Source organism: Coregonus lavaretus (genome assembly GCF_964263955.1).
Source record: "Coregonus lavaretus genome assembly, chromosome: 17".
Lineage (NCBI taxonomy): Eukaryota > Metazoa > Chordata > Actinopteri > Salmoniformes > Salmonidae > Coregonus > Coregonus lavaretus.
Genome location: NC_140004.1, coordinates 10,910,793 through 10,936,771, shown reverse-complemented (window position 1 = coordinate 10,936,771; position 25,979 = coordinate 10,910,793). Strand labels below are relative to the sequence as shown.

At 41.8% G+C, this 25,979-nt stretch overlaps 1 protein-coding gene across 1 annotated transcript in view; it reads left to right on the top strand.

Annotated features, from left to right (window-relative positions):
* Positions 1-3,038, top strand: part of LOC311144830 (solute carrier family 28 member 3-like) — a 31,341-nt gene extending 28,303 nt beyond the window's left edge. Inside the window, exon 17 of the mRNA XM_084180979.1 lies at positions 1,315-3,038. Coding sequence (XP_084037105.1) covers positions 1,315-1,435 — 121 coding nt within the window. The 3' untranslated portion in view covers positions 1,436-3,038. The remainder of the gene's footprint in view (positions 1-1,314) is intronic.
* The last annotated feature ends 22,941 nt before the right edge of the window (positions 3,039-25,979 follow it).

Sequence of the window (25,979 nt, the reverse complement as noted above, 5' to 3'; positions counted from 1 at the left end):
TAACAAAATGTGGAAAAAGTCAAGGGGTCTGAATACTTTCTGAATGCAATGTATGCAAATATGTCCCCTTTTGTGTTTTACTCCTCCAGCAAAACAGTTACATTTGTGTGCATGATATTCAGTTTCACTGGCATATAGTACGTCTTAAACTGCAGTAATTTATGTCTGGGATTATATGAACATGACTGGGCATTCTAACATATCTGTATCCATTCATTATCATCAATAGCGTCTCCCAGGTCTTCCTCATATTTTTGTGAGGAAGACTGTGCACCATGACAGTGAAGCCTGTAGAGCTGTTTACACCGTGTTTGTGTGAAAAGCCGGGAATTAGCTGTGGAGAAACTGACAGAACAATAACGTTACTTGCTATACTGACTTATAAAAACTCACATTGCGCTGAAAAAACTTCAGTCATCTGGCCTCTGGTTTCATCACTTTATTCAGGTCTAGTGTGATTGAGGCAAATATAATAGCTAAAGTTAGTGCGATAGCTAGCTAGCTAGCTAACGTTAGCTAACTTTTGACTAGCTCTGCTAACTAATGGTACAATGATACATTATCAAATTTACTTCTGTTGAAACAAAACAAAGGCTACAAAACAAAGGCTACAAAACATTTCCATACACACAAAAGCTGTTAGATACTGCTATCTGACAGATAGCTAGAGGCTAGCTAGAGCTGAACTGCCTGTGGTAGCTACTAGCTAGCTACCTAGCTGCTAGTAGTTCATTCACTTCAGTCCTTGTTGAACGCGTCTCTGATCAGATCAGAGCGAATGGTTATGTAGGGTAAATATGCTTGTTATCTAGCTAGTTAGTTATGCTGTCAATACAAACTCATTTTTACTTGATTTCAGTTCGTTCTGCTGCTGACATCTGCCTATTACTAACAAGCAGTCGAAAACAATTATTTGTCCCTAACAGTGGGAGACACACATGACAGATCCAACTCAAAAGTAGCCTCCTTCCTGTATTCATGTCTCCCTGTCTGGCAAATCAGACGAGTACGCTCTTGGCGGGGGAGGGGGTATTTTCTTTGATTCAAGAGCTTATGAAATTAGCTACTGTAGTTTGATGTGCAATTCGTTACATTTAAAATTAAAACACAAATTAAAAGACTCAAAATAAAATGTAAAAGTAATTCTTAAAATAAAACAAATCCACTGAGCTGCGAGGTGCAAAAGGGCACTGTTTGAGCCCTATCTGTGGATGTGCCTGTATGTGTATCCATGTACTATCAACCTTGCTAAACCACTGTGTGTGCGTGTGTGTGAATGTGTGTGTGTTCGTTTGTGTGTGTGTGTTGTCCCAGTGTGGTAGTTGGAAGCCCTTCTAACATGACTCTGGGAGGAGGATTCAATATGGCTTCTCTCAATGGCTGTTGCGCCATCCTGTCCTCCCCACTCTTCAAATGCAGCCTGGTCTACCCCTGAGAGGCAGGAGGAGGACAGAAAATAATGGAGAGAAGACGATGGACAGAAAAGGCTTGAGAGAAAAGGATGGAAAGAGGAGCATGGAGTGTGGAAGCACCCTGACCTCTTTCTTGTCACAAGTCAAGTATGAAACTGTATGCACTCACTAACTGTAAGTCGCTCTGGATAAGAGCGTCTGCTAAATTACGTAAATGTAAATGTAGAAGGTTTTCCATTTTGAGGAAGTTTGTAATGAAATTACATGATATTTACAATTACTCTTTTTCTAAATGTAAAGATTTTAAAGATATTTTAGAACATTGAACGTTTCATATTTCATATTGATATTGATGTCATTAGAGTGCTGTTATTTTTAGATGAATTCTTTGTAATACAGTTTTTTATTCATTCATTTCCTGAGACCTATATAGCTTGTGACCACATGGTGGCAATACAGCATTCTCTTTTGGTATACGTGTGTTTTTGGACCGAGTCAGCTGACCAGGTGTCTGTCTGTCTGTCTGTTTGTTCCCCATGGCCAGGCTTTGTACCTGCGTATTTTCTAATTCCTAATTCTATGGTTCTACTATTGAAATTCTCCAGAAAACGATTAGTTTCCCCTCCCATAGCTGTGTAGTGTAGTGTAGTGTGGGGGAAGGACAGGCCACATTGACCTCCATAAAGTTATTGGATTTGTGTGTGTGTGTGTTTGGTTTTACTATCCTTGTGGGGACCAGAAGTCTGGTTAATCCTTGGGAGCAATTTCCAAACGCCTGAAGGTACCAGATTCATCTGTACAAACAATAGTACGCAAGTATAAACTCCATGGGCCATGCAGCCGTCATTCGCTCAGGAAGGAGACGCGTTCTGTCTCTTAGAGATGAACGTACTTTGGTGTGAAAAGTGCAAATCAATCCCAGAACAACAGCAAAGGACCTTGTGAAGATGCTGGAGGAAACAGGTACAAAAGTAAATATATCCACAGTAAAACGAGTCCTATACATACATAACCTGAAAGGCTGCCCAGCAAGGAAGAAGCCACTGCTCCAAAAACACCATAAAAAAAGCCAGACTACGGTTTGCAACTGCACATGGGGACAAAGATCATACTTTTTGGAGAAATGTCCTCTGGTCTGAACAAAAATAGAACTGTTTGGCCATAATGACCATCGTTATGTTTGGAGGAAAAAGGGGGTGCTTGCAAGCCGAAGAACACCATCCCAACTGTGAAGCACTAGGGTGGCAGCATCATGCTGTGGGGGTGCTTTGCTGCAGGAGGGACTGGTGCACTTCACAAAATAGATGGCATCATGAGGAAGGAAAATTAGGTGGATATATTGAAGCAACATCTCAAGACATCAGTCAGGAAGTTAAAGCTTGGTTGCAAATGGGTCTTCCAAATGGACAATGACCCCAAGCATACTTCCAAAGTTTGGCTTAAGGACAACAAAGTCAAGGTATTGGAGTGGCCATCACAAAGCCCTGACCTCAATCCTATAGAAGATTTGTCGGTAGGACCCAAGTTAAACAATTTAAATGCAACGCTACCAAATACTAATTGAGTGTATGTAAACTTCTGACCCACTGGGAATGTGATGAAAGAAATAAAAGCTTAAATAAATCATTCTCTCTACTATTATTCTGACATTTCACATTCTTAAAATAAAGTGGTGATCCTAACTGACCTAAGACAGGGAATTTTTACTAGGATTAAATGTCAGGAATTGTGAAAAACTGAGTTTAAATGTATTTGACTAAGGTGTATGTAAACTTCTGACTTCAACTGTAATTGGTTAAATAAAATTGTGATAAATAAAGAAGTATACCAGTTTCATTTAAGGACCAAAGGATTGACAGCCGTCCCATATAGATAGTTGGGAAGAGATTTTTGACGTACCGATTCCATGGCAGAGTGTTTATGAACTGATACGCAAAACGACGCCGGATTCAAAACATATAATTTTTCATTTAAAATTATTATACAAAATACTTACTACCAATATAATGTTATTTATATGGAGGATACAATCTTACCAGCTCTGCAGATTTTGCTGCGAAGTGACAGAATCATTAGTTCATTTGTTTTAGTACTGTCCATTTGTGGCTTGTTTTTGGTCACAAGTCCAGGAATGGCTGAAGGATTGCAATATTTACCTGGAGCTAACCCTGCAGATAGCACTACTGGGTGATCTGAAAAGTTATAGTCAATCGATCAATAATATAATAATACTTTTAGCAAAAATGTTTATTTTCAATTTACAATCTGTAGAAACAATGAGAATAGAAGGGTTCAGAACTTTTGTGAAACATCACAGTACAGTTGAAAAATATATGGCAAATAGAAATCCAATATGGATGGTGTTAAGAGATAGATGCGAGGTGTTGAATGGAGCTGAAGGACAGGACTAATAACAACTAACAACAACTAATAACAGCAAGATAACTAAAAGGTCATATGTATGTATGTGTGTGTATATACAGTATATATTTGCGAGAAAAAAAAACATGGGGGATTGGAAGTGATGCAGACAATTACATTGATGGAAGTGCAATTGTGTTTGTTGTCCGTAGTTTATGCCTGCCCATACCATAACCCCACCATGGTGCACTCTGTTCACAACATTGACATCATCAAACTGCTCGCCCACACAACACCATACACACTATCTGCCAGGTACAGTTGAAACCAGGATTAATCCGTGAAGAGCACACTTCTCCAGCATGACAGTGGCCATTGAAGGTGAGCATTTTCCCACCAAAGTCGGTTACGATGCCGAACTGCAGTCAGGTCAAGACCCTGGTGAGGAAGACAAGCATGCAGGCGAGCTTCCCTGAGACGGTTTCTGACAGATGGTGCCGAAATTCTTTGGTTGTGCAAACCCACAGTTTCATCAGCTGTTCAGATGGCTGGTCTCAGACGACCCGCAGGTGAAGAAGCCGGATGTGGAGGTCCTAGGCTGGTGTGGTTACACGTGGTCTGTGGTTGTGCGGCCGGTTGGACGTACTGCCAAATTCTCTAAAACGACTTTGGAGGCAGCTTATGGTAGAGAAATGAACATTAAATTCTCTGGCAACAGCTCTGGTGGACATTCCTGCAGTCAGCATGCCAATTGCACACGCAATTGGCATGCTGTAGCATTGTGTTGTGTGACAAAACTGCTTTTTAGAGTGGTCTTTTATTGTCCCCAGTACAAGGTGCACCTGTGTAATGATCATGCTGTTTAATCAGCTTCTTGATATGGCAAACCTGTCAGGTGGATGGATTATCTTGGCAAAGGAGAAATGCTCACAAACAGGGATGTAAATAAATGTGTGCACAAACGTACAGTCTAGGTAGGACAGTAGTTACACTACATTATCATGGTATCACCCCGACCTCTGCTGTATAGGCTATTTTGTTGTGTACTGTTTAACATGATTTTTTAAGTTCACTTGCGACCTGCCACATTAGTTGTTGTCTAATAAAATCAAATTTTATTTTATTTGTCACATGCGCCGAATACGACAGGTGTAGACCTTACCATGAAATGCTTACCTACAAGCCCTTAACCAACAATGCAGCTCAAGAAATAGAGTTAAGAAAATATTTACTAAATAGACTAAAGTAAAAAATAAAACGTAACACAATAAAATTACATAACATAATGAGGCTATATACAGGGGGTACAGGTACCGAGTCAATGTGCAGGGGTACAGGTTAGTCAAGGTAGTTTGTACATGTAGGTTGGGGTAAAGTGACTATGCATAGATAATAAACAGCGAGTAGCATCAGTGTAAAAACAAAGGGGGAGGGGGGGGGGGGCACCAAACGGGTGGCCATTTGATTAATTGTTCAGCAGTCTTATAACTTGGGGGTAGAAGCTGTTAAGGAGCCTTTTGGACCTAGACTTGGCGCTCCGGTACCACTTGCTGTGCGGTAGCAGAGAGAACAGTCTATGACTTGGGTGACTGGAGTCTTTGACAATTGTTTGGGCCTTCCTCTGACACCGCCTAGTATATAGGTCCTGGATGGCAGGAAGCTTGGCCCCAGTGATGTATTGGGCCGTACGCATTGCCCTCCGTAGCGCCTTACGGTCGGATGCCAAGCAGTTGCCATACCAGGTAGTGATGCAACCGGTCAGGATGCTCTCGATGGTGCAGCTGTATAACTTTTTGAGGATCTGGGGACCCATGCCAAATCTTTTCAGTCTGCTGAGGGGGAAAAGGTGTTGTTGTGCCCTCTTCACGACTGTCTTGGTGTGTTTGGACCATGATAGTTTGTTGGTGATGTGGACACCAAGGAACTTGAAACTCTCAACCCGCTCCACTACAGCCCCATCGATGTTAATGGGGGTCTGTTCGGCCCTTCTTTTCCTGTAGTCCACGATAATTTCCTTTGTCTTGCTCACGTTGAGGGAGAGGTTGTTGTCCTGGCACCACCCTGCCAGGTCTCTGACCTCCTCCCTATAGGCTGTCTCATTGTTGTCGGTGATCAGGCCTACCACTGTTGTGTCGTCAGCAAACTTAATGATGGTGTTGGAGTCGTACTTGGCCACGCAGTTGTGGGTGAACAGGGAGTACAGGGGGGGAATAAGCACGCACCCCTGAGGGGCCCAGGTGTTGAGGATCAGCGTTGCAGATGTGTTGTTGCCTTCCCTTACCACCTGGGGGGCGGCCCGTCAGGAAGTCCAGGATCCAGTTGCAGAGGGAGGTGTTTAGTCCCAGGGTCCTTAGCTTAGTGATGAGCTTTGTGGGCACTATGGTGTTGAATGCTGAGCTGTAGTCAATTAACAGCATTCTCACATAGGTGTTCCTTTTGTCCAGGTGGAAAAGGGCAGTGTGGATTGCGATTGGAATTGCGTCATTTGTGGATCTGTTGGGGCAGTATGCAAATTGGAGTGGGTCTAGGGTTTCCGGGATGATGGTGTTGATGTGAGCCATGACCAGCCTTTCAAAGCACTTCATGGCTACCGACGTGAGTGCTATGGGGCGATAGTCATTTAGGCAGGTTACCTCGCATTTTTGGGCACAGGGACTATGGTGGTCTGCTTGAAACTTGTGGGTATTACAGACTCGGACAGGGAGAGGTTGAAAATGTCAGTGAAGACACTTGCCAGTTGATCTGCGCATGTTCTGAGTACACGCCCTGGTAATCCGTCTGGCCCCGCGGCCTTGTGAATGTTGACCTGTTTAAAGGTCTTGCTCACATCGGCTACGGAGAGTGTGATCACACAGTCGTCCGGAACAGCTTGTGCTCTCATGCATGCTTCAGTGTTGCTTGCCTCAAAGTATCTGGGGTTGAATTTTCTTGATTATAATAAGTGTATAACTAAGCAAATTAAGCTCTTGGTGCCATTATTGCAAAGTGTAAAGCCATGGGTGGCCTACCATTTCAATGTTTTACCAAACATTTTGACTGATTGGTGTTACCTATTATTACAAATGCAGCATGTGGTTAAACGAGTATACTGTTTTTTTTCTTTGTTAAAGGCCCAATGCAGCCATTTTATATATCACTATCAAATCATTTCTGGGTAACAATTAAGTACCTTACTGTAATAGATTTCCATTAAAATTGCAAAAAAAGCTTTTTAGCAAAAATATTTCTCAAGCAAGAATTTTGCTAGGACTGTCTGGGAGTGGTCTGAGTGGGGAGGGGAACACTGAAAACGAGCTATTTTTGGCAGAGAGATTTGGAACTCTCTTTGTTATTGTTCTATTAACCAATTTACCTCAGAAACCCCTGCCCATGCAAACCTGCTTATTAGAAGGTCCTATGTAGATTGTATTTTCAACCAGCAGCAACTATCAGGAAATAACACTAGTTTCATTCCTTTCACACTTTTACAGTGTTAGTTTTATCCGATGTTGTACAATATGATACAAGACACACGAAAAACAGAATTTTGACTGCACTGGGCCTTTAATACTGCTGCAATGCTACAATACAAAGTGATATAGAGTGGCTTGCGAAAGTATTCACCCCCCTTGGCATTTTTCCTATTTTGTTGCCTTACAACCTGGAATTAAAATTGATTTTGTGGGGGTTTGTATCATTTGATTTACACAACATGCCTACCACTTTGAAGATGCAAAGTATTTTTTCTTGTGAAACAAACAAGTCTCTTGGGGATTTTTGCCCATTCTTCAAGGCAAAACTGCTCAAGCTCCTTCAAGTTGGATGGGTTCCGCTGGTGTACAGCAATCTTTAAGTCATACCACAGATTCTCAATTGGATTGAGGTCTGGGCTTTGACTAGGCCATTCCAAGACATTTAAATGTTTCCCCTTAAACCACTAGAGTGTTGCTTTAGCAGTATGCTTAGGGTCATTCTCCTGCTGGAAGGTGAACCTCCGTCCCAGTCTCAAATCTCTGGAAGACTGAAACAGGTTTCCCTCAAGAATTTCCCTGTATTTAGCGCCATCCATCATTCCTTCAATTCTGACCAGTTTCCCAGTCCCTGCCGATGGAAAAACATCCCCACAGCATGATCCTGCCACCACCATGCTTCACTGATGGTGTTCTCGGGGTGATGAGAGGTGTTGGGTTTGCGCCAGACATAGCGTTTTCCTTGATGGCCAAAAAGCTCAATTTTAGTCTCATCTGACCAGAGCACCTTCTTCCATATGTTTGGGGAGTCTCCCACATGCCTTTTGGCGAACACCAAACGTGTTTGCTTATTTTATTCTTTAAGCAATGGCTTTTTTCTGGCCACTCTTCCGTAAAGCCCAGCTCTGTGGAGTGTATAGCTTAAAGTGGTCCTATGGACAGATACTCCAATCTCCGCTGTGGAGCTTTGCAGCTCCTTCAGGGTTATCTTTGGTCTCTTTGTTGCCTCTCTGATTAATGCCCTCCTTGCCTGGTCCGTGAGTTTTAGTGGGCGGCCCTCTCTTGGCAGGTTTGTTGTGGTACCATATTCTTTCCATTTTTTAATAATGGATTTAATGGTGCTCTGTGGGATGTTCAAAGTTTCTGATATTTTTTTATAACCCAACCCTGATCTGTACTTCTCCACAACTTTGTCCCTGACCTGTTTGGAGAGCTCCTTGGTCTTCATGGTGCCGCTTGCTTGGTGGTGCCCCTTGCTTAGTGGTGTTGCAGACTCTGGTGCCTTTCAGAACAGGTGTATATATACTGAGATCATGTGACATATCATGTGACACTTAGATTGCACACAGGTGGACTTTATTTAACTAATTATGTGACTTCTGAAGGTAATTGGTTGCACCGGATCTTATTTAGGGGCTTCATAGCAAAGGGGGTGAATACATATGCACACACCACTTTTCCATTATTACTTTTTTTGAATTTTTTCGAAGAAGTAATTTTTTCCATTTCACTTAACCAATTTGGACTATTTTGTGTATGTCCATTACATGAAATCCAAATAAAAATACATTTAAATTACAGGTTGTAATGCAACAAAATAGGAAAAACGCCAAGGGGGATGAATCCTTTTGCAAGGCACTGTATGCAGGTAAGGTGACAAATGCAAAGATACATTTATGCACCATATTGTAGGCGAAATACCTTTTTTAGTTCTATTCACTTTTTTTTGTATTTGTCGAAAAGATAATTAAAATATTGATAAACAACACAATGATTTGTGTAGTGCCTATTACGTCATGATTGCTTTGAGTGGTTAACCATCCTTAATTGATGTATAAGAGGTTGTTGACACTTAATTGCATGGCTGTGTTCAGTGGCATTGGAGCATAATGCAAAACTATATCGGAGAATCCAATGTGCCTTAACAGAAGGATAGATGTAATGCAAAACACAGAGTCTAGTTTGTTCAGTGTCAAGATTATCTATCTATCTATGGCATATTTCAGACAAATGTATTTTTTTATTCATTCTAATTTTAAGATAAGATCAACTTTATTGTCCCCAATGGGGAAATGCATTGGACAGCCAATATAGCTGCATAAAAATACATGTACAATTTTAATTATTTTCATTTATTTTGCCCCATGTACATAGTGTTGCGTGTTTGTTCTGCGAACCGCATGGCACTTGCAATTCCCTGTATCACCTTAGATTAGATGTGTGTATTCCAAAGCCCGGGTTCTGGCGAGTGTTTGACTGCCTATATAAATGCACAGCTTTCCACTGTGAGGTTAGGCAAGGCCCCCCTGTCCGTAAATTTGAGAATTTCACATTTTTGAAACACCTGAATTAGCTTTTTCCTGTAATCTAGAGCCATAATCATTATGCTTAATTATATTTAAAAAATATGTATATTTTTCTGCATATCAAAGCATACCTCTTGAGCTGTCTGTATCCTCCTGACTGGTGGTTATTTTTTTAAAGAAACTAAATATGCTTTCTGCATGTCTGCTAACATCTGTGTAAAAGACTGAAAGGAATTTGAGTCTTCCTCAGTACATTTAGTTATTGCTTCCTTTTCTACCAAGTCTACAAACCTTGCCTGCAGGCATGCCAGCTAAAATAGTTAGACCAGGGCTCTCCAACCCTGTTCCTGTAGGTTTTCAATCCAACCCCAGTTGTAACTAACCTGATTCAGCCTATCAACCAGCTATTTATTTGAATCAGGGGCACTACATTATGGTTGGAGCGAAAACCTACAGGACGGTAGCTCTCCAGGAACAGGGTTGGAGAGCCTTGAGTTAGACAAGCTAGCTACTCTTAGACAAGCTAGCTACCGAGTGGCGCAGTGGTCTAAGGCACTGCATCGCAGTGCTAGCTGTGCCACTAGAGATCCTGGTTCGTATCCAGGCTCTGTCGTAGCCGGCCGTGACCGGGAGACCCATGGGGCGGCGCACAATTGGCCCAGCGTCGTCCAGGGTAGGGGAGGGAATGGCCGGCAGGGATGTTGGTAGAGCATGGCGTTTGTGGGTTCGTTTCCCACGGGGGGCCAGTATGAAAAAAATAATGTATGCACTCACTAACTGTAAGTCGCTCTGGATAAGAGCGTCTGCTAAATGACTAAAATGTAAATGTAAAATACTCTAACTCGATTGATAGCCTGAAAAGGCTTCTTGGTAGCTAGTTATGAGGTTGGGATATTGGGAACCTATCTGGGCTAGCTAAAGCCAACTTCATAAAATTGCTAAGTGGCTAGTAGTACTACATAGAAATAATACTTTAAAAAAATTAAAAGAATTAAAAGAAATGTCAACAGGACAAATCTGAGGGGGCACGTGCCCCTGTTCCCCCTATGGACGCCTCTGGTTGTTGTTTTTGTGTTTTTTGTTAAAATTTTTACAAGGGGTCAAGTTGGTCTAAAAATATAATTTCCTTTAGGCTATAAGGTATTGGTTGGAGAAACGTCAGTGTAATGTTTTTAAAAGCATTTCAAAGCACACAAGGAGTGCATTCTGTACTTCCAGATGTTTCCATGTGTTCACAGGGCTTTTTGGTAGTAAATGTGGATATTCACCTATATAACCGTATTCCTGCTGAATTACTAATGTCACCATGGCAACTGGTGTCCATAACAGAGAGACAAGAGCCCTTGAGGATGCATTAGGATGCTTTCGCTAGGGAGAACAATGTTTTACTTGAGAGGGGATGTGCGTCTAGGACCTAATAACAATCTACTGTATCCGTCCTGTTCAATGCACATCTTATTAGAGCTTGGATATTAAAACCCCTAAAAAGGTCTGGGGTTAAGGTTGGGCCACCGGGTCTATGTGCAAGTAAAGTACCAACAGAATGTACTGTTGTTCTTGTTTTTACTCATGACAGATGCATCTCCATTTTGTGCGTCATTCTCAACGTTTTTGCATTTGATTATCAATTCAGACTCCTTATTGAATCTGGTGTTATACAGCAGCCACTACTTCCGGCCTTGTTCTGCCTGTGCCTCCACTCAGCCCTAGGACAAAGTCACCTTAGTGTGTGTACTTATACACACACACACACACAAACTCCAGGAAGTGATGGAGGTTAATGTGGCCTGTCCTTCCTCCACACTACACAACTATGAGAGGGGAAACTAATCGTTTTCGGGAGTATTGCAATAGTAGAAGGCTCTTTGACGCAGGTACAAAGCCTGGCCATGTGTGTGTTTCTTTGTGCGTGTATGGGGGGGTGGGCACTCTACTTTACATTGAGCTCATACACAGACATGCTATTTCCAGGGAACACGTGCAGAGAACCATTCAATTATGTGGCTCTCTGTAGCTCAGCTGGTAGAGCACAGCGCTTGTAATGCCAAGGTAGTGGGTTCGATCCCCAGGACCACCCATACACAAAAAATGTATGCACGCATGACTGTAAGTCGCTTTGGATAAAAGCGTCTGCTAAATGGCATATTATATTATATTATATAATTAATTATAATTACTTCCTCTATGACTGTGAGGTGGTATTTTGGGCGGGTTTATTAATTTCAGTCTGAAAGGCATCTCAATTACGGCAAAGGAACATTTCTCAAAAAGTTTTCCCTCAAATCAGAGATGTTAGTTTCCGAGGCCTTGGTAAAGAGCATCTGGTGCCTCTGGAAGGACATGTGCTCTTGCTTGTTTGCTTGTTTCAAAAATCCTCCTGCATGCTCTAACCAAGTCAATGCACCATCCAGCTCTACTATTGATTTGTTTTACCTTTATTTAACTAGGCAAGTCAGTTAAGAACAAATTCTTATTTACAATGGACGACTGTGTCAACTGTGCGCCGTCCTAAGGGACTCCCAATCACAGCTGGATTGTGATACAGCCTGGAACCAGGGTCTGTAGTGACGCCTCTAGCACTGAGATGCAGTGCCTTAGACCGCTGCGCCACTCGGGAGTCCGAGCGTCTCCTGCTGCCTCACATCTGAAGGTAAGGGATGTAAACTTGTCATTTAAAGGCACAATATGGGATATTTTCAGTTCTTCAAAATGGTAATTAAATCCCCATTGATTCTTGAATAACTTAGCTTGTATGAGCTCAGTATAACTGACTGTCTTACCCTGTCATAACCCCAAATATAAGGTTAAATACTGTTGCTTATATGTAAATTAGGTACTTTAAGCTATTTTCACCTATCACTTGTAAGTAAATATATTCCGTTTTGGTACAATGCATATAAATTCATACAGGGCACAGTCCTGGATTAAAAAGGAAGTTCAATAGAGAATATCCATTGAAAATAATTGTTTGTCCAGTACTACATTTAATCTTTGTCCAGGAACTTTTACTATAAGGTCCATCTCCACATGAGGAGCATAGGCCATCAGCGAACTCGACTTGGGGCAGTCTTCTCCATCTCATTCCAGGAGGAGCCCATCTTTCTGCTCTACTTCGATGTCACGTCTCCATGTGTTTTTGGTCGTCCTCCCTTCCTTTTCCCCTGTGGATTCCATGTCAAGGCTTGCCTTGTGTCCGGGAAGCCACCCCTATATGTAATTAAAAAGTGGGGTTAAATGGTTTCATAAATACAAAGGTAGTCGCAGCAGAAGGGACTACTTTCTAAACAAGATGTGCCAACGTTTCCTATTAATACAAAAAACACAGGTAGTTTACTTGCGAGCGTATGATAATAACTTCTAATTGATAACAGACTATTGGCTGCCAGCTGTTACATTTTCGATTTAATAGATTAATAAGACAGAGTGACTGTGTTTCTGACAGAGGGAGACGCTGATGATCATAATTATGTTGGTATAATTTAGCCTCTCTAGCTTAACCCCTGTTGCCGGAGTGCTAGTTGTTTACAGAGTGCTGGTGTGTGGTGACAATTTAGTGATTAGCAGCGGGCTCTCTGGTGGCTCGTGTCGTTCCAGCTGTGCGACACTCGTAGACATGATGTTCTTGCTCCTGGTGCCCCGCTGTTAAGAACATTGTTAACAACCACACCTGCTATAGTCCAGACTGGAAGGACCATAGATATAGGGATCATGGGGGGGAAAGGTGACTGAATTAGAAGAGGCTAGGAGTCAATTCCATCAATTCAGGAGATTCAAGCACTTGCACACTGTGCAGGTTTTCCTTTTCAGTCCATAATCAAGAGATGAGATCAACCATCCGGTGTCTTTTTGAAGGTTTATGCACATTGGTAGCATTACAATACAGCACATGGAAGCATAATAACTAGAGCTCTGTAGTAAGTAGTGTAAATCAGCAGAGACACAGCAAAGCCTTGTTGACCTATTCTGCTGGGAACAGACTATGGAAATGGCATGTTTATGGTAGGCTACTCAAGGTCAAAGGAGAAGATATCGCTAGGCCTCAGATAGTCTAACTAGTTTGTGGATGGTAGTGGAAAACGTTATTGTAGTAGTAACAGCAGTGTTATTATAAAAGTTTAGTCAGTGCACATTTAAAGTTGGTTTGGTGTGTCTAGCTTAAATTGTTCAAGAGCAGTAGTCCGCCTAATTTATTTTTATCAGTGAAATGACCATTGACATTTTATGCAAATATATTTTTGTGTAAATACCATCAATAATACTTTTTCCAGCTACCCGAAGATCACCAATCTACAATTGTTAAAGTTGCAGGTGAAGATGAAGCGGTTTAACAGCTAGAGTGAGCAGAAAAACGTTACAAGCACACTGATGCAGTTTAACACACTGACACCCACACACAGGTATGGATGTCGTGGGCAACAAAGTATCCCAAAATTAACGTCAAAAACTGTTTAATTTCACAGCCATACTTCGGTCACTCTGAGAGCTCTTAAAGATGGGCAACGTGTTATTGTGAAGGGGTAAGATGTGAGCAAAAAATATCCTTCAATTTAGAGAACATCTGTCCTAATCCTCTGCTGCCTTCATTTAATCACTGTGGCAACAGAAAAAAACAGCCAAACAACCTTTCATTAATTGTTTCGGGTACAGCAAGTCAGAGATGGGAAGACATCTTGATTGACGCTGATTTGAGCTCTGTCGCCTCAACCTTTATGTGACCTTTATTTCTCCATCTCCTCTCTCTTTAACACACACACACACGCACATGCACACACACTATTCATTTTGAGGTCTCATTTCCCTTAATTCATCCTTTTCTCAATGGTTTCTTGGTGATGACCTTTTCATTCATATCCTACCTCATAAATAAAAGGCAATATCTAAACCAATAAACACCAAAAGGTACCAATAAACACACATACAGTGCATTCGGAAAGTATTCAGACCCCTTGACTTTTTCCAAATTTTATTATATTACAACCTTGTTCTAAAATGGATTAAATAATTTTTTCCCCTCATCAATCTACACACAATACCCCATAATGACAAAGCGAACACCTCAGCCCCCAGAAACAAAACAAGTAGCTGGCTAGCTCATGTGAAATGTGGTTCTTTGTTCAGAGATTAGAGCAATATCTACATGGACAGTTCAGTAGGTGGTGTGAGAGGGTCTGTGTCAACTCCCTAAAGGAGGCATATAAATGACCCTTGGCATAGGTATTTTTAACCTCACCTTTTCTCCATCACATCATCTTCTCCTCCCAAACACATGAGAACAGGTTTGTGTTCATTAGGGCATGCAGCTGATAACGTTTTAAAACATTTTGCAACAAATCACAAAAATGGTTGTTTCAGTCCAGTGCGTTTCTTCCATTTGGTGCCTAATGAACATGACCCTGGGCTTCCAGGTATTCAGAATGGGGAAGGTAAGGGGGGTTGAGGTGGTGTCAGGTCAACATTACATTTATATTTTAGTCATTTAACATGAACATGATTTATACCATTTTCATTACCCTCCAATTAATGAGCTTGACAGACCGCTCTCCTATTTAAAGAAAGGACAAGTGGAGGCCAACGTATTCTCTGTGTCTTTTTTTATGCTTAATCACCCATTCTCTCAATCTTTTCTTTCTCTTCCATATAGCACATATTCAAATGGATGTAATTATTTTATATGGTGAAAGAATGGACTGACTGTGCCTTGAAAGTGGGTCAGGGAGAAGAAGACGTTTTTTGTCTCTCTGTATTGTAGCGCTGTCATGGCTCTGTCATAGTAGCTCTTTCAGCGCGCCCAGGCTAATAGGCTTTCCCATTAGTCGGGTAAGGTTAACGATGCATCGCTGCAGCACTGAATGGAGGAAAAATACCAAATTAATGTAGTTCAGTAATAGAAGTTTTATCCCCCCTCACTCACACTCCTCTCTTATTGTTTCTTGTTTCCATGAGAGAGAGAGAGAGAGAGAGAGAGAGAGAGAGAGAGAGAGAGAGAGAGAGAGAGAGAGAGAGAGAGAGAGAGAGAGAGAGAGAGAGAGAGAGAGAGAGAGAGAGAGAGAGAGAGAGAGAGAGAGAGAGAGAGAGAGAGAGAGAGAGAGAGAGAGATATTAAGGTAGGATTGTTTGGTTTGGACTGCTATATTCCAGTGAGTTTCAAGACTGAAATTCAGATTGTGGGTGAAAACAATATTTGTGGATTGTATGGCGGTTTGGGTTGAAGCCTTAGTTACTACACTGTAAAAAAGCCAACTTAACCAATTGCTTGATCAGCGTTATTCTGTGAGTTGAGTGGACTTCAGAAGGACAAGAATTTGAGCTAATGTGTTCATGTTTGTTTACTCAAACTCAGCTTGAAGTGAGCTGAATTTTAATAAACTTGTTGAGTAAAATGACAAATTCATGTTTGCTCAAAACCACACCCATCATTATCATATTTCCCAGCTTGCTCTATTGTAGGTTGATTTTCAGAATTGTTTGTTTCAATACCTGTGTTTTTGCATGTACATTGATTGGTTGATTAATCTTATGCTACACACACATAAATAACATACATTTTTCTAAACTAATCCAATATGTTAGTAGTCGGACTTATTGCACCCGTTACTGAGATGGCTGTTCCAGTTTATATGATTTAGGTAGTCTCAATAATCAATCTTCCCCACCCCGGCAGTAATTCTCAATGCAGGTTGCGGGTGATTAAAAATTCCAATGGTTGGGTATCCTCACTCTAGCTGGATTCCAATAGCAATTACACACCACTTTGTAAGCCAACATAATGTGACTTGCAGGCTTGATGTGGCCTGTAAACCAGGAGTTTTCAGACCACTGTGTTAGTGTGTAACTATGCTCTCAAAGAAAGGCCTTATGATATACACTGAGTGTACAAAACATTAAGAAAACCTTCCTAATATTGAGTTGCACCCCCTTTTGCCCTCAGAACAGCCTCAATTCGTCGGGGCATGGACTCTACAAAGTGTCGAAAGCATTCCACAAGGATGCTGGCCCATGTTGACTCCAATGCTTCCCACAGTTGTGTCAAGTTGGCTGGATGTCCTTTGGGTGGTGGACCATTCTTGATGCACACAGGAAACTGTTGAGTGTGAAAACCCCAGCAGCATTGCAGCTCTTGACACAAACCAATGCGCCTGGCACCTACTACCATACCCCGTTCAAAGGCACTTAAATATTGTGTCTTCCCCATTCACCCTCTGAATGGCACACATACACAATCCATGTCTCAATTGTCTCTTAAAAATACCAACATGTTTCAAGCAGACCACCATAGTCCCCGTGCCCAAGGACACTAAGATAACCTGCCTAAATGACTACCGACCCGTAGCACTGACGTCTGTAGCCATGAAGTGCTTTGAAAGGCTGGTCATGGCTCACATCAACACCATTATCCCAGAAACATGGACAAGAGTAGGGCTGGAAAGATCTCCTTTATAGTAAAAGCATTGCATGCATCTATCATCATATTTGCAGGTCCGAGAAAAAAGTGTATTTTATAAACATTTCATGCAATTCTACGTAATTTTACATACAGCATTAGCAGAATCTCTTTTAATACCACACCAATTACCGAAATGACAGGCTGAGAATGGACAGAGAGATAGGCTTATGTGTTCATCGTATCATATTTCTCCAATGCCAAATCAGTGTGTCTTGTCTGCAACGAAACTGTCCCTGTTTGCAAATAATTAAATCTGAGACATCATTAGGAATCTGAGCATGATACTTTCAAAAGTTAGGCCTACCTTTCCACCCCAGACAGAGTAGGCCTACCGACGCAGAAAAATGTAAGCTTTAACTGCTGGCTACTCTTCTTCCGTGGCTTAACCCAATGAGAGAAGGTCACAAGTGTTTTCCTAAAAGCTGTATGTGTTAAAACATCTTCTATTGTACAGAAAGTGATTTTATTTTATTTGAAATGAATAGCTTAATCAATTGATAGTGACAGAATTAGATGACTTCCCAAGCAAAGTCAATTTTTTGTCTCCTCGGCTCAGCCTCTGAATGTCAAAGAAACTAAACAATGATATTCCCATATGTGTCACACCCTGATCTGTTTCACCTGTCTTGTGCTTGTCCCCCCCACCAGGTGTCTCCCATTTTTCCCCATTATCTCCTGTGTATTTATACCTGCGTTTTCTGTTTGTCTGTGTCAGTTCGTACCAGCGTGTTTCCCGGTTTCCTATTTCTCAAGTTTTGTTCTGACCATTCTGCCTACCCTGAGCCTGCCTGCCGTTCTGTCCCTGCTTGACTCTGCCTTGGATTACTGACCTCTGCCTGCCCTTGACCTGCCGTTTGCCAGCCCCGTTTTATAATAAATATCTGAGATTCGAACTGTTCGCCTCCTTTGTCTGCATCTGGGTCTTATCCTGAATCGTGATAATATGCATCGGAGTCACGTCGTTCCCGGGTATTTTACACCTTGTTTCTAGCATAAAGCATCGCGGAACAAAGCGCTGTTATAGATCACTTTATATAATCGGATAAAGCTAACAATGGGTAGGCCTGTGCTTTTTGCCATTTTCTTTAATAAAAGGTAGGCCTATGGAATACCCTCTCATACCCCTCAATGCGAGTCTTGGTTTTAACTTAACAGCCCTTCACTGACATGGAGGTAGGCTATTTAAAGAGTGCTTGGTGGGTGGAGGAATTGACTGACAAATCTATGGATATAGCAGCCTACAGCCTAATTTAGTCTGTCAAACAGGAAGGCCTATCTCTTATTTATTAAATAGGAAGAAATAGACTCCAACACAAAGCCCTCCTTTTGTTATTAAAGTCTAATTAAAATGAAGACGGTTTAAATGAATTATGCCTACTCGAATTTGCTTACTTTTAGCAGCATTTCCATTTCTGACTAATTGTGCCGCGGCTGCCACTTCAAGTTTCAACACCACAAGAATTACTTGAATCTGGCTTATTGTGAGGTCAATAACTCTGATAAATAGGCTACATCATGGGCAAGAAACATATTGTTTTTAATCAAATCAATTATAGTAGTAGCAAGCTATCAACGTTGACCTCCAGTCCTCCTTCTCATCTTCACGCTCTCCTCAAACTAAACAGAACACTTAGGCTATAGGCTAGTCCACACGCAAGATTTCTTGGACTAAGACCTAATCAACAACAAAAAAATTGAAACAAACCTTTGACTCTCCTCCTGAACTGCCACCGTACACCTACACAGCACAGCCATTGGATAGGCAGCACACAAAAAATGTTCTGATCAGCAAGAGCAGAGCAGGCCAGGGCTCATGGTTGGAATATCCATTGCAGTGTGTAATGCAGCCTAGTTTTATTTACACCATCCCAGCAGCTACTGTATGTTAGAAATATAACTTTGCTCTGTGTTTCTCCGAGCATGCACTTCGTAGCCTATCGGCTATGATTCATTTGATTGAGACCACACTAAATAGCCTATAGGAGCACTTAAAATTGCACGGCCAGCGGAGAATCAGAGATGAGGGGCGGCATCGGGCACACGTCGATATACAGAGCATTCGGAAAGTATTCAGATCCCTTCACTTTTTTCTCTAAACAAATTATGTTACAGCCTTATTCTAAAATTGATTAAATTGGTGTTTTCCCTCATGAATCTACACACAATACCCCATAATGACAAAGCAAAACCAGGTTTTTAGAAATGTTTGCACATTTATAACAAATAAAAAACGGAATTATACATTTACATATGTATTCAGACCCTTTATTCAGTACTTTGTTGAAGCACCTTTGGCAGCGATTACAGCCTCTAGTCTTCTTCGGTATGACACTACAAGCTTGGCACACCTGTATTTGGGGAGTTTCTCCCATTCTTATCTGCTGATCCTCTCAAGCTCTGTCAGGTTGGATGGGGAGTGTCGCTGCACAGCTATTTTCAGGTCTCTCCAGAGATGTTCGATCGGGTTCAAGTCCAGGCTCTGGCTGGGCCACTCAAGGACATTCAGAGACTTGTCCCGAAGCCACTCCTGCATTGAATTGGCTGTGTGCTTAGGGTCGTTGTTCTGTTGGAAGGAGAACCTTCGCCCCAGTCTGAGGTCCTGAGCGCTCTGGAGCAGGTTTTCATCAAGGATCTCTCTGTACTTTGCTCTGTTCATCTTTCCCTCGATCCTGACTAGTCTCCCAGTCCCTGCTGCTGAAAAACATCCCCACAGCATGATGCTGCCACCACCATGCTTCACCGTAGGGCAGGGACGGCTTGTTCAATAGGGCGATATGGGCGACGCACTGCCAAACGGGAAAAGGAAGGGATTTTTTTTCTAATCAATTATATCACGGCAACAGCAGTTATCAGTGTTCACGTCTGATCTGCCAGCCACTAAATGTCAAATCAGGCTAAAGTCGTGCTTCAAATGGCCCCGCCCGTTTTTGGGGCGATTTCAGTCAAGTTGAAAATCGCCCAGAAGTCTCTCATAGCCTGTCATGTAAAATCTATTTTTTTCACATTTCAAAGCTTTCAATACATTCTCTATGGGTGTCTGTGGGCTTGCACTTACGCGCTTTCGTCATACGTGACGTAACGTTGAACGTAACTAAGACAATGGCGGCTAGAAGCGTCTCTGTTGCGACCTGCAGTGCGGCGTTATTTTATGTTTTTAATTTGTAGACTTAGTTTACAAACATTCTGCCAACCATGGATTTCCAGTGGTTGGTTTTGGACTGATCTTGTTGATCGTGTACATACCCGCTACGAACGGACTAAATAATGAAAACGCTGCTGGCAGCTGAATCCCAATACAGCTGGGAGACTTGGCTGGATGAGTCCCGGACAGAGAAGTGGAGCCGGCCACCTTCACCCTGGTCAGAGCGGACCGCGATCCTGGTAAGAGAGCGACTCTGTACCCCGACATTGAACTGCTTTCTGTGTCATTGCGACCTTACTATCAATTCAATTCAATTTAAGGGCTTTATTGGCATGGGAAACGTGTGTTAACATTGCCAAAGCAAGGGAAGTAGATAGTAAACAAAAGTGAAATAAACAATAAATATTAACAGTAAACATTACACTCAGAAGTTTCAAAATAATAAAGACATTTCAAATGTCATATTATGTATATATACAGTGTTGTTACAATGTGCAAATAGTTAAAGTACAAATGGGAAAATAAATAAACATAAATATGGGTTGTATTTACAATGGTGTTTGTTCTTCACTGGTTGCCCTTTTCTTGTGGCAACAGGTCACAAATCTTGCAGCTGTGATGGCACACTGTGGTTTTTCACCCAGTAGATAAGGGAGTTTATCAAAATTGGGTTTGTTTTCGAATTCTTTGTGGATCGCTGTAATCTGAGGGAAATATGTGTCTCTAATATGGTCATACATTTGGCAGGAGGTTAGGAAGTGCAGCTCAGTTTCCACCTCATTTTGTGGGCAGTGTGCACATAGCCTGTCTTCTCTTGAGAGCCAGGTCTGCCTACGGCGGCCTTTCTCAATAGCAAGGCTATGGTCACTGAGTCTGTACATAGTCAAAGCTTTCATTAAGTTTGGGTCAGTCACAGTGGTCAGGTATTCTGCCACTGTGTACTCTCTGTTTAGGGCCAAATAGCATTCTAGTTTGCTCTGTTTTTTTGTTTGTTCTTTCCAATGTGTCAAGTAATTCTCTTTTTGTTTTCTCATGATTTGGTTGGGTCTAATTGTGTTGTTGTTGTTCTTGTTGTTGTTGTCCTGGGGCTGTGTGGGGTCTGTTTGTGTTTGTGAACAGAGGCCCAGGACAAGCTTACTTAGGGGACTCTTCTCCAAGTTCATCTCTCTGTAGGTGATGGCTTTGTTATGGAAGGTTTGGGAATCGCTTCCTTTTAAGTGGTTACTATCTGCCCCGTGAGTTCCCCCAATTGTTTGTTACCGTTGTGTACTGTTGATAATCACAAGTTTACTGGAGAACTGAGACCAAGTAGAGACTTTGGACAGGGTGGATATGGTATAATAAAGGCAGTTTATTCAGAGGTAAAGATATCTGGAATCGCGTGCACGGACTCGTGCACGTGTGTAGGTCACCTAAATCATCAGAAAAATTGCCCCTCCTGAGAATTTTTTCAGGAGCCGCCACTGCCGTAGGGATGGTGCCAGGTTTCTTCCAGACGCTTGGCATTCAGGCCAGAGTTCAATCTTGGTTTCATCAGACCAGAGAATGTTGTTTCTCATGGTCTGAGAGTTCTTTAGGTGCCTTTTGGCAAACTCCAAGCGGTCTGTCATGTGCCTTTTACTGAGGAGTGGCTTCCGTCTGGCCACTCTACATAAAGGCCTGATTGGTGGAGTGCTGCAGAGATGATTGTCCTTCTGGAAGGTTATCCCATCTCCACAGAGGAACTCTGAAGCTCTGTCAGAGTGACCATCGGGTTCTTGGTCACCTCCCTGACCAAGGCCCTTCTCCCCCGATTGCTCAATTTTGCCAGGTGGCCAGCTCTAGGAAGAGTCTTGGTGGTTCCAAACTTCTTCAGTTTAAAAATGATGGAGGCCACTGTGTTCTTGGGGACCTTCAACGCTGCAGAAATGTTTTGGTACCCTTCCCCAGATCTGTGCCTGGACACAATCCTGTCTCGGAGCTCTACGGATAATTCCTTAGACCTCATGACTTGGTTTTTGCTCTGACATGCACTGTCAACAGTGGGACCTTATATAGACAGGTGTGTGCCTTTCCAAATCATGTTCAATCAATTTAATTTACCACAGGTGGACTCCAATCAAGTTTTAGAAACATCTCAAGGATGATCAATGGAAGCAGGATGCACCTGAGCTCAATTTCGAGTGTCATAGCAAAGGGTCTGAATACTTATGTTAATAAGGTATTTCTTGTTTTTATTTTTAATCAATTTGCAAAAAATTATAAAAACCAGTTTTCGCTTTGTCATTATGGGGTATTGTGTGTAGATTGATGAGGAAAATGTTTTATTTAATCCATTTTAGAATAAGGCTGTAACAAAATGTGGAAAAAGTCAAGGGGTCTGAATACTTTCCGAATGCTCTGTATAGCTTTATAAGCAACTAATTATAAAACAGTGAAATATTGAAATTTCATCAATTACAAATTACATGACCCTTCCATGGACCAGATATACAAAACACTAAACCCTCCCCTAGACTGAAATTGAAAAAGCATTACCCTCTCCCATTTTCCTCCAGGTAACAATTCTGTAAAGTACGAACCATCCTTTACAGCTGTTTGCCTTACAATTGTATGTTGAATCCCCCCCCAAAAAATGTACAGTGTAGAGGGCTACCTCAAAACGTCAGACTTCATGTCAGAAGTTTTCCATGTACACTATTCTATGGCAATACTACACATACAATATACTTCATCCTACTGTGCTTTATTGCAACAAATAAGCTCTGCCCTTGCCAATAATATTTTTATCATGACACAACATGATAAAAATGTTCCATGTTGGTTCAACGCAGTGGCGGCTCCTGAAAAAATTCTCAGGAGGGGCAATTTTTCTGATGATTTAGGTGACCTACACACATTTTAAAAAAGATATGTCCAGCAACAACATGAAGACAGGGGCAGCATATAAGTCAATACCAGAAGCATTTATTGACTGATCTCAAAAGTGTTGGCTTACAAAATCAAAATAAGTTATCACAGTAAAAATAATCAAGGGTGTTCTTTCACATTCCTCAACACTGCATAAACAATATGCATTTCCATAAACAAATGAAATAAGAATGAAAACAGAATTTGAAAGTAATTTCTAGAAAAGGTAAACACAGCTATCTGTATGGCTTTGTAAAAATGAACAACCATATTCTGGCCAATTGTATAGATTTGTAAATATGAACAACCATATTCTGGCCAATTGTATAGATTTGTAAAAATGAACATGAACAGATTTTTATTTTTATTACTTTTTTTAAAATGAAAAAAAACTATTTTAAACAACATCAACTGTGAACTGATTTGGGCGTGTGTGTGTTAAAGAGACAGACAGGGAGGGACAAAGAGAGAGAGAGGCTACATTACTTGTACTGAAACTGTTCTCTTCTCTGTTTCAATACAGCAAAGCGTTCAATGACTTTCTCATTGAAATCAGGCATGCTGAGGACTAGTTCCCTCTCCATGGAAAGCATGGCCAGTGCATTCAGACGTTCCTGGCCCATTGAATTTCGCAGGAATGTCTTAACTCGTGTCAAAGTTGAGAAACATCTCTCAGCTTCAGCTGTTGTCATGGGAGTAGTTATGAGGATGTTCAACAGAGTCACAGTCTCAGAGAACGTCTCCTGGAGGTTGTAGCTCATGAGAACCTGGTACAGTGCCAGTGCACCACAGCCTCCCTTGAATTCAGGATTCTCATAGATCAGAGATAGTTCTGTCTTGAGCTTTGCCTTGCTCAGCATGGGGTATGCATTCACAGTGGCATTCAGAGCCTCATCAGGAAATGAATGGCAGTACCTTTCAAACATGTCTGCTTGCAGTAAGGTAGCACTCACAAGGTGGCCAGAGAAAGAGAACCTTTCTTTGGTGTGATCCAGGATGGTGTTGCAGACCTCTTCAGACAGCCTCTGCTTCTCCTCTTCTCTCAAAGCTGTTCTGGGTCTTTTGGCTCCTGTTGCTTCTTGCAGCTGCTGTTGAGAGGAGTCCCTGAAGGCAAACAGACCAATGTGTTTGTTGGCTTTGTACAGTATTGTTGTCTATGTGATGCACAGGTATATGCAATGTATCCATGTATAGTACAAATACTTAAGTTCCACTTAAAATGGGCAGGGATGCATAAAGTCTTTAGTGTTTAAGTTAGCCTTTGTGTCTCACATAGCCTGGATGTTCAGCACAGTATACAGTGGTGCTCATAAGCTTATGATCCCATGCTAAAGTTGACTAAAAAGAGGAATAAAAAATAAAATAAAATTGGTGTCCTTAAAGGTTGGATTTTCCAACTTTTTTAATTAAGTCATTAAGATCAATTTCCAAAAGATGATTTTTTTATTTTTTTATTCCTCTTTTTAGTCAACTTTAGCATGGGATCATAAGCTTATGAGCACCACTGCACAGTACACATAGTATATCAAATAAGATAGATTACACCACTGGCCATATATAATGAGAATAATGTGATTTCAAACACAAATGCAGTCTCCTTTCATGCATACATTTTCAAATAAAGCTCTGCTTTGAGAAAGATCGAATGATATTGTTTAATCTTACCTTATGGCCTGCACACTGCTTGTGAAGCTGTCGAGGGCACGTTTGATAAAGACAGCATCGATGTCCTTCTTCTGTAGCTTCTGGTACAGAATGTCGACGTGGGGCATGATTTTGTGAAAAAGCCGCAGGAAAAAAATAAAATCTTCATCATGTAGCATCCTCACGTAACCAGATGCCTCTCTCACAGTAAGCTGGTCAAATGAACCCAATGAACCCGTCCGGATGGCTTCAAAACATTCTATGAGGTCGTCTCGATTCTCGTAGACAGTGTTCACGACTCTGCTGTTGAAGTTCCACCGTGTGGATGAAGGTCTGGGCAGTCTTCGTGCAACAGTCTGGTCAAGAATGCTGGTGCGTTTGGGTGACCGGGAAAAAAACGTTGTAATCCCGCTCAGATCGGAAAAGAAAATGTTCACTTTTTTGATGCGAGAAGTAGCTTGATGCATGATCAAATTCAGCTGATGCGCATAGCAATGCACGTAATGGGCATTCTTGAAATGCTCACGCACCTTCTGCTGCACACCTGCCTTCTCTCCCCTCATCACACTGGCTCCATCGTAAGCTTGCGCAATGAGTTTGACTTTCTCGTCATCGGCAAAAAGACCGTTCAGTCTCTCCAAAAGTACACTGGCGATTGAGGCTGAGGTTGATTCCGAGATGGAACTCAAAAAAGCGCTCCTGCACTTTGTGCTTGCTATCTATGTACCTCAGCACAAGCACCAACTGTGTCTGCGTAGAAACATCCGTGGTCTCGTCAGCTTGGATAGCTACGAAGTTCGCAGACTTCACCTCCTCCACAATATGTTCCCTCGTGACCGCTAGCATACACTCCAGTAGCTCGTTTTGAATGGTCTTTGATGTGCCCTTGAAAACTTTAGCATTTTTAAGATGGTCATCAAACACCTCATCTAATTGTGCCACAAAGTTGACAAGTCCAAGAAAAATACCAGGGTTGGTGGAGCCCTCAGTTTCATCTTTGCCTCGCAAAGCTAACTCAAACACTCCGCAAAACTTAACACACTGGATTAGCCGGCTGAGGATATGGCGGTTCTTGCTAACCTCATCGTTGTGGCGGCGGACAGCTAGCCTGTATCCCTCATCCAGTTGAGTGGCAATATTCACTCTTCCCAAAGATGACAATCTCAAACAGCTATCCATGTGGGTCTTTGACAGCTCATGTTTCTTTATCTTTTCTGAAAGATGGTGCATGTCGGTTACACCAGTCGCTGTCCAAGCGGTGCTGTCTGCTGTGCCGCCTTCAGGGTGGAAGAGTAAGCAGGGGTAGCAAAAAACTGCATTAGCTACATCGCAG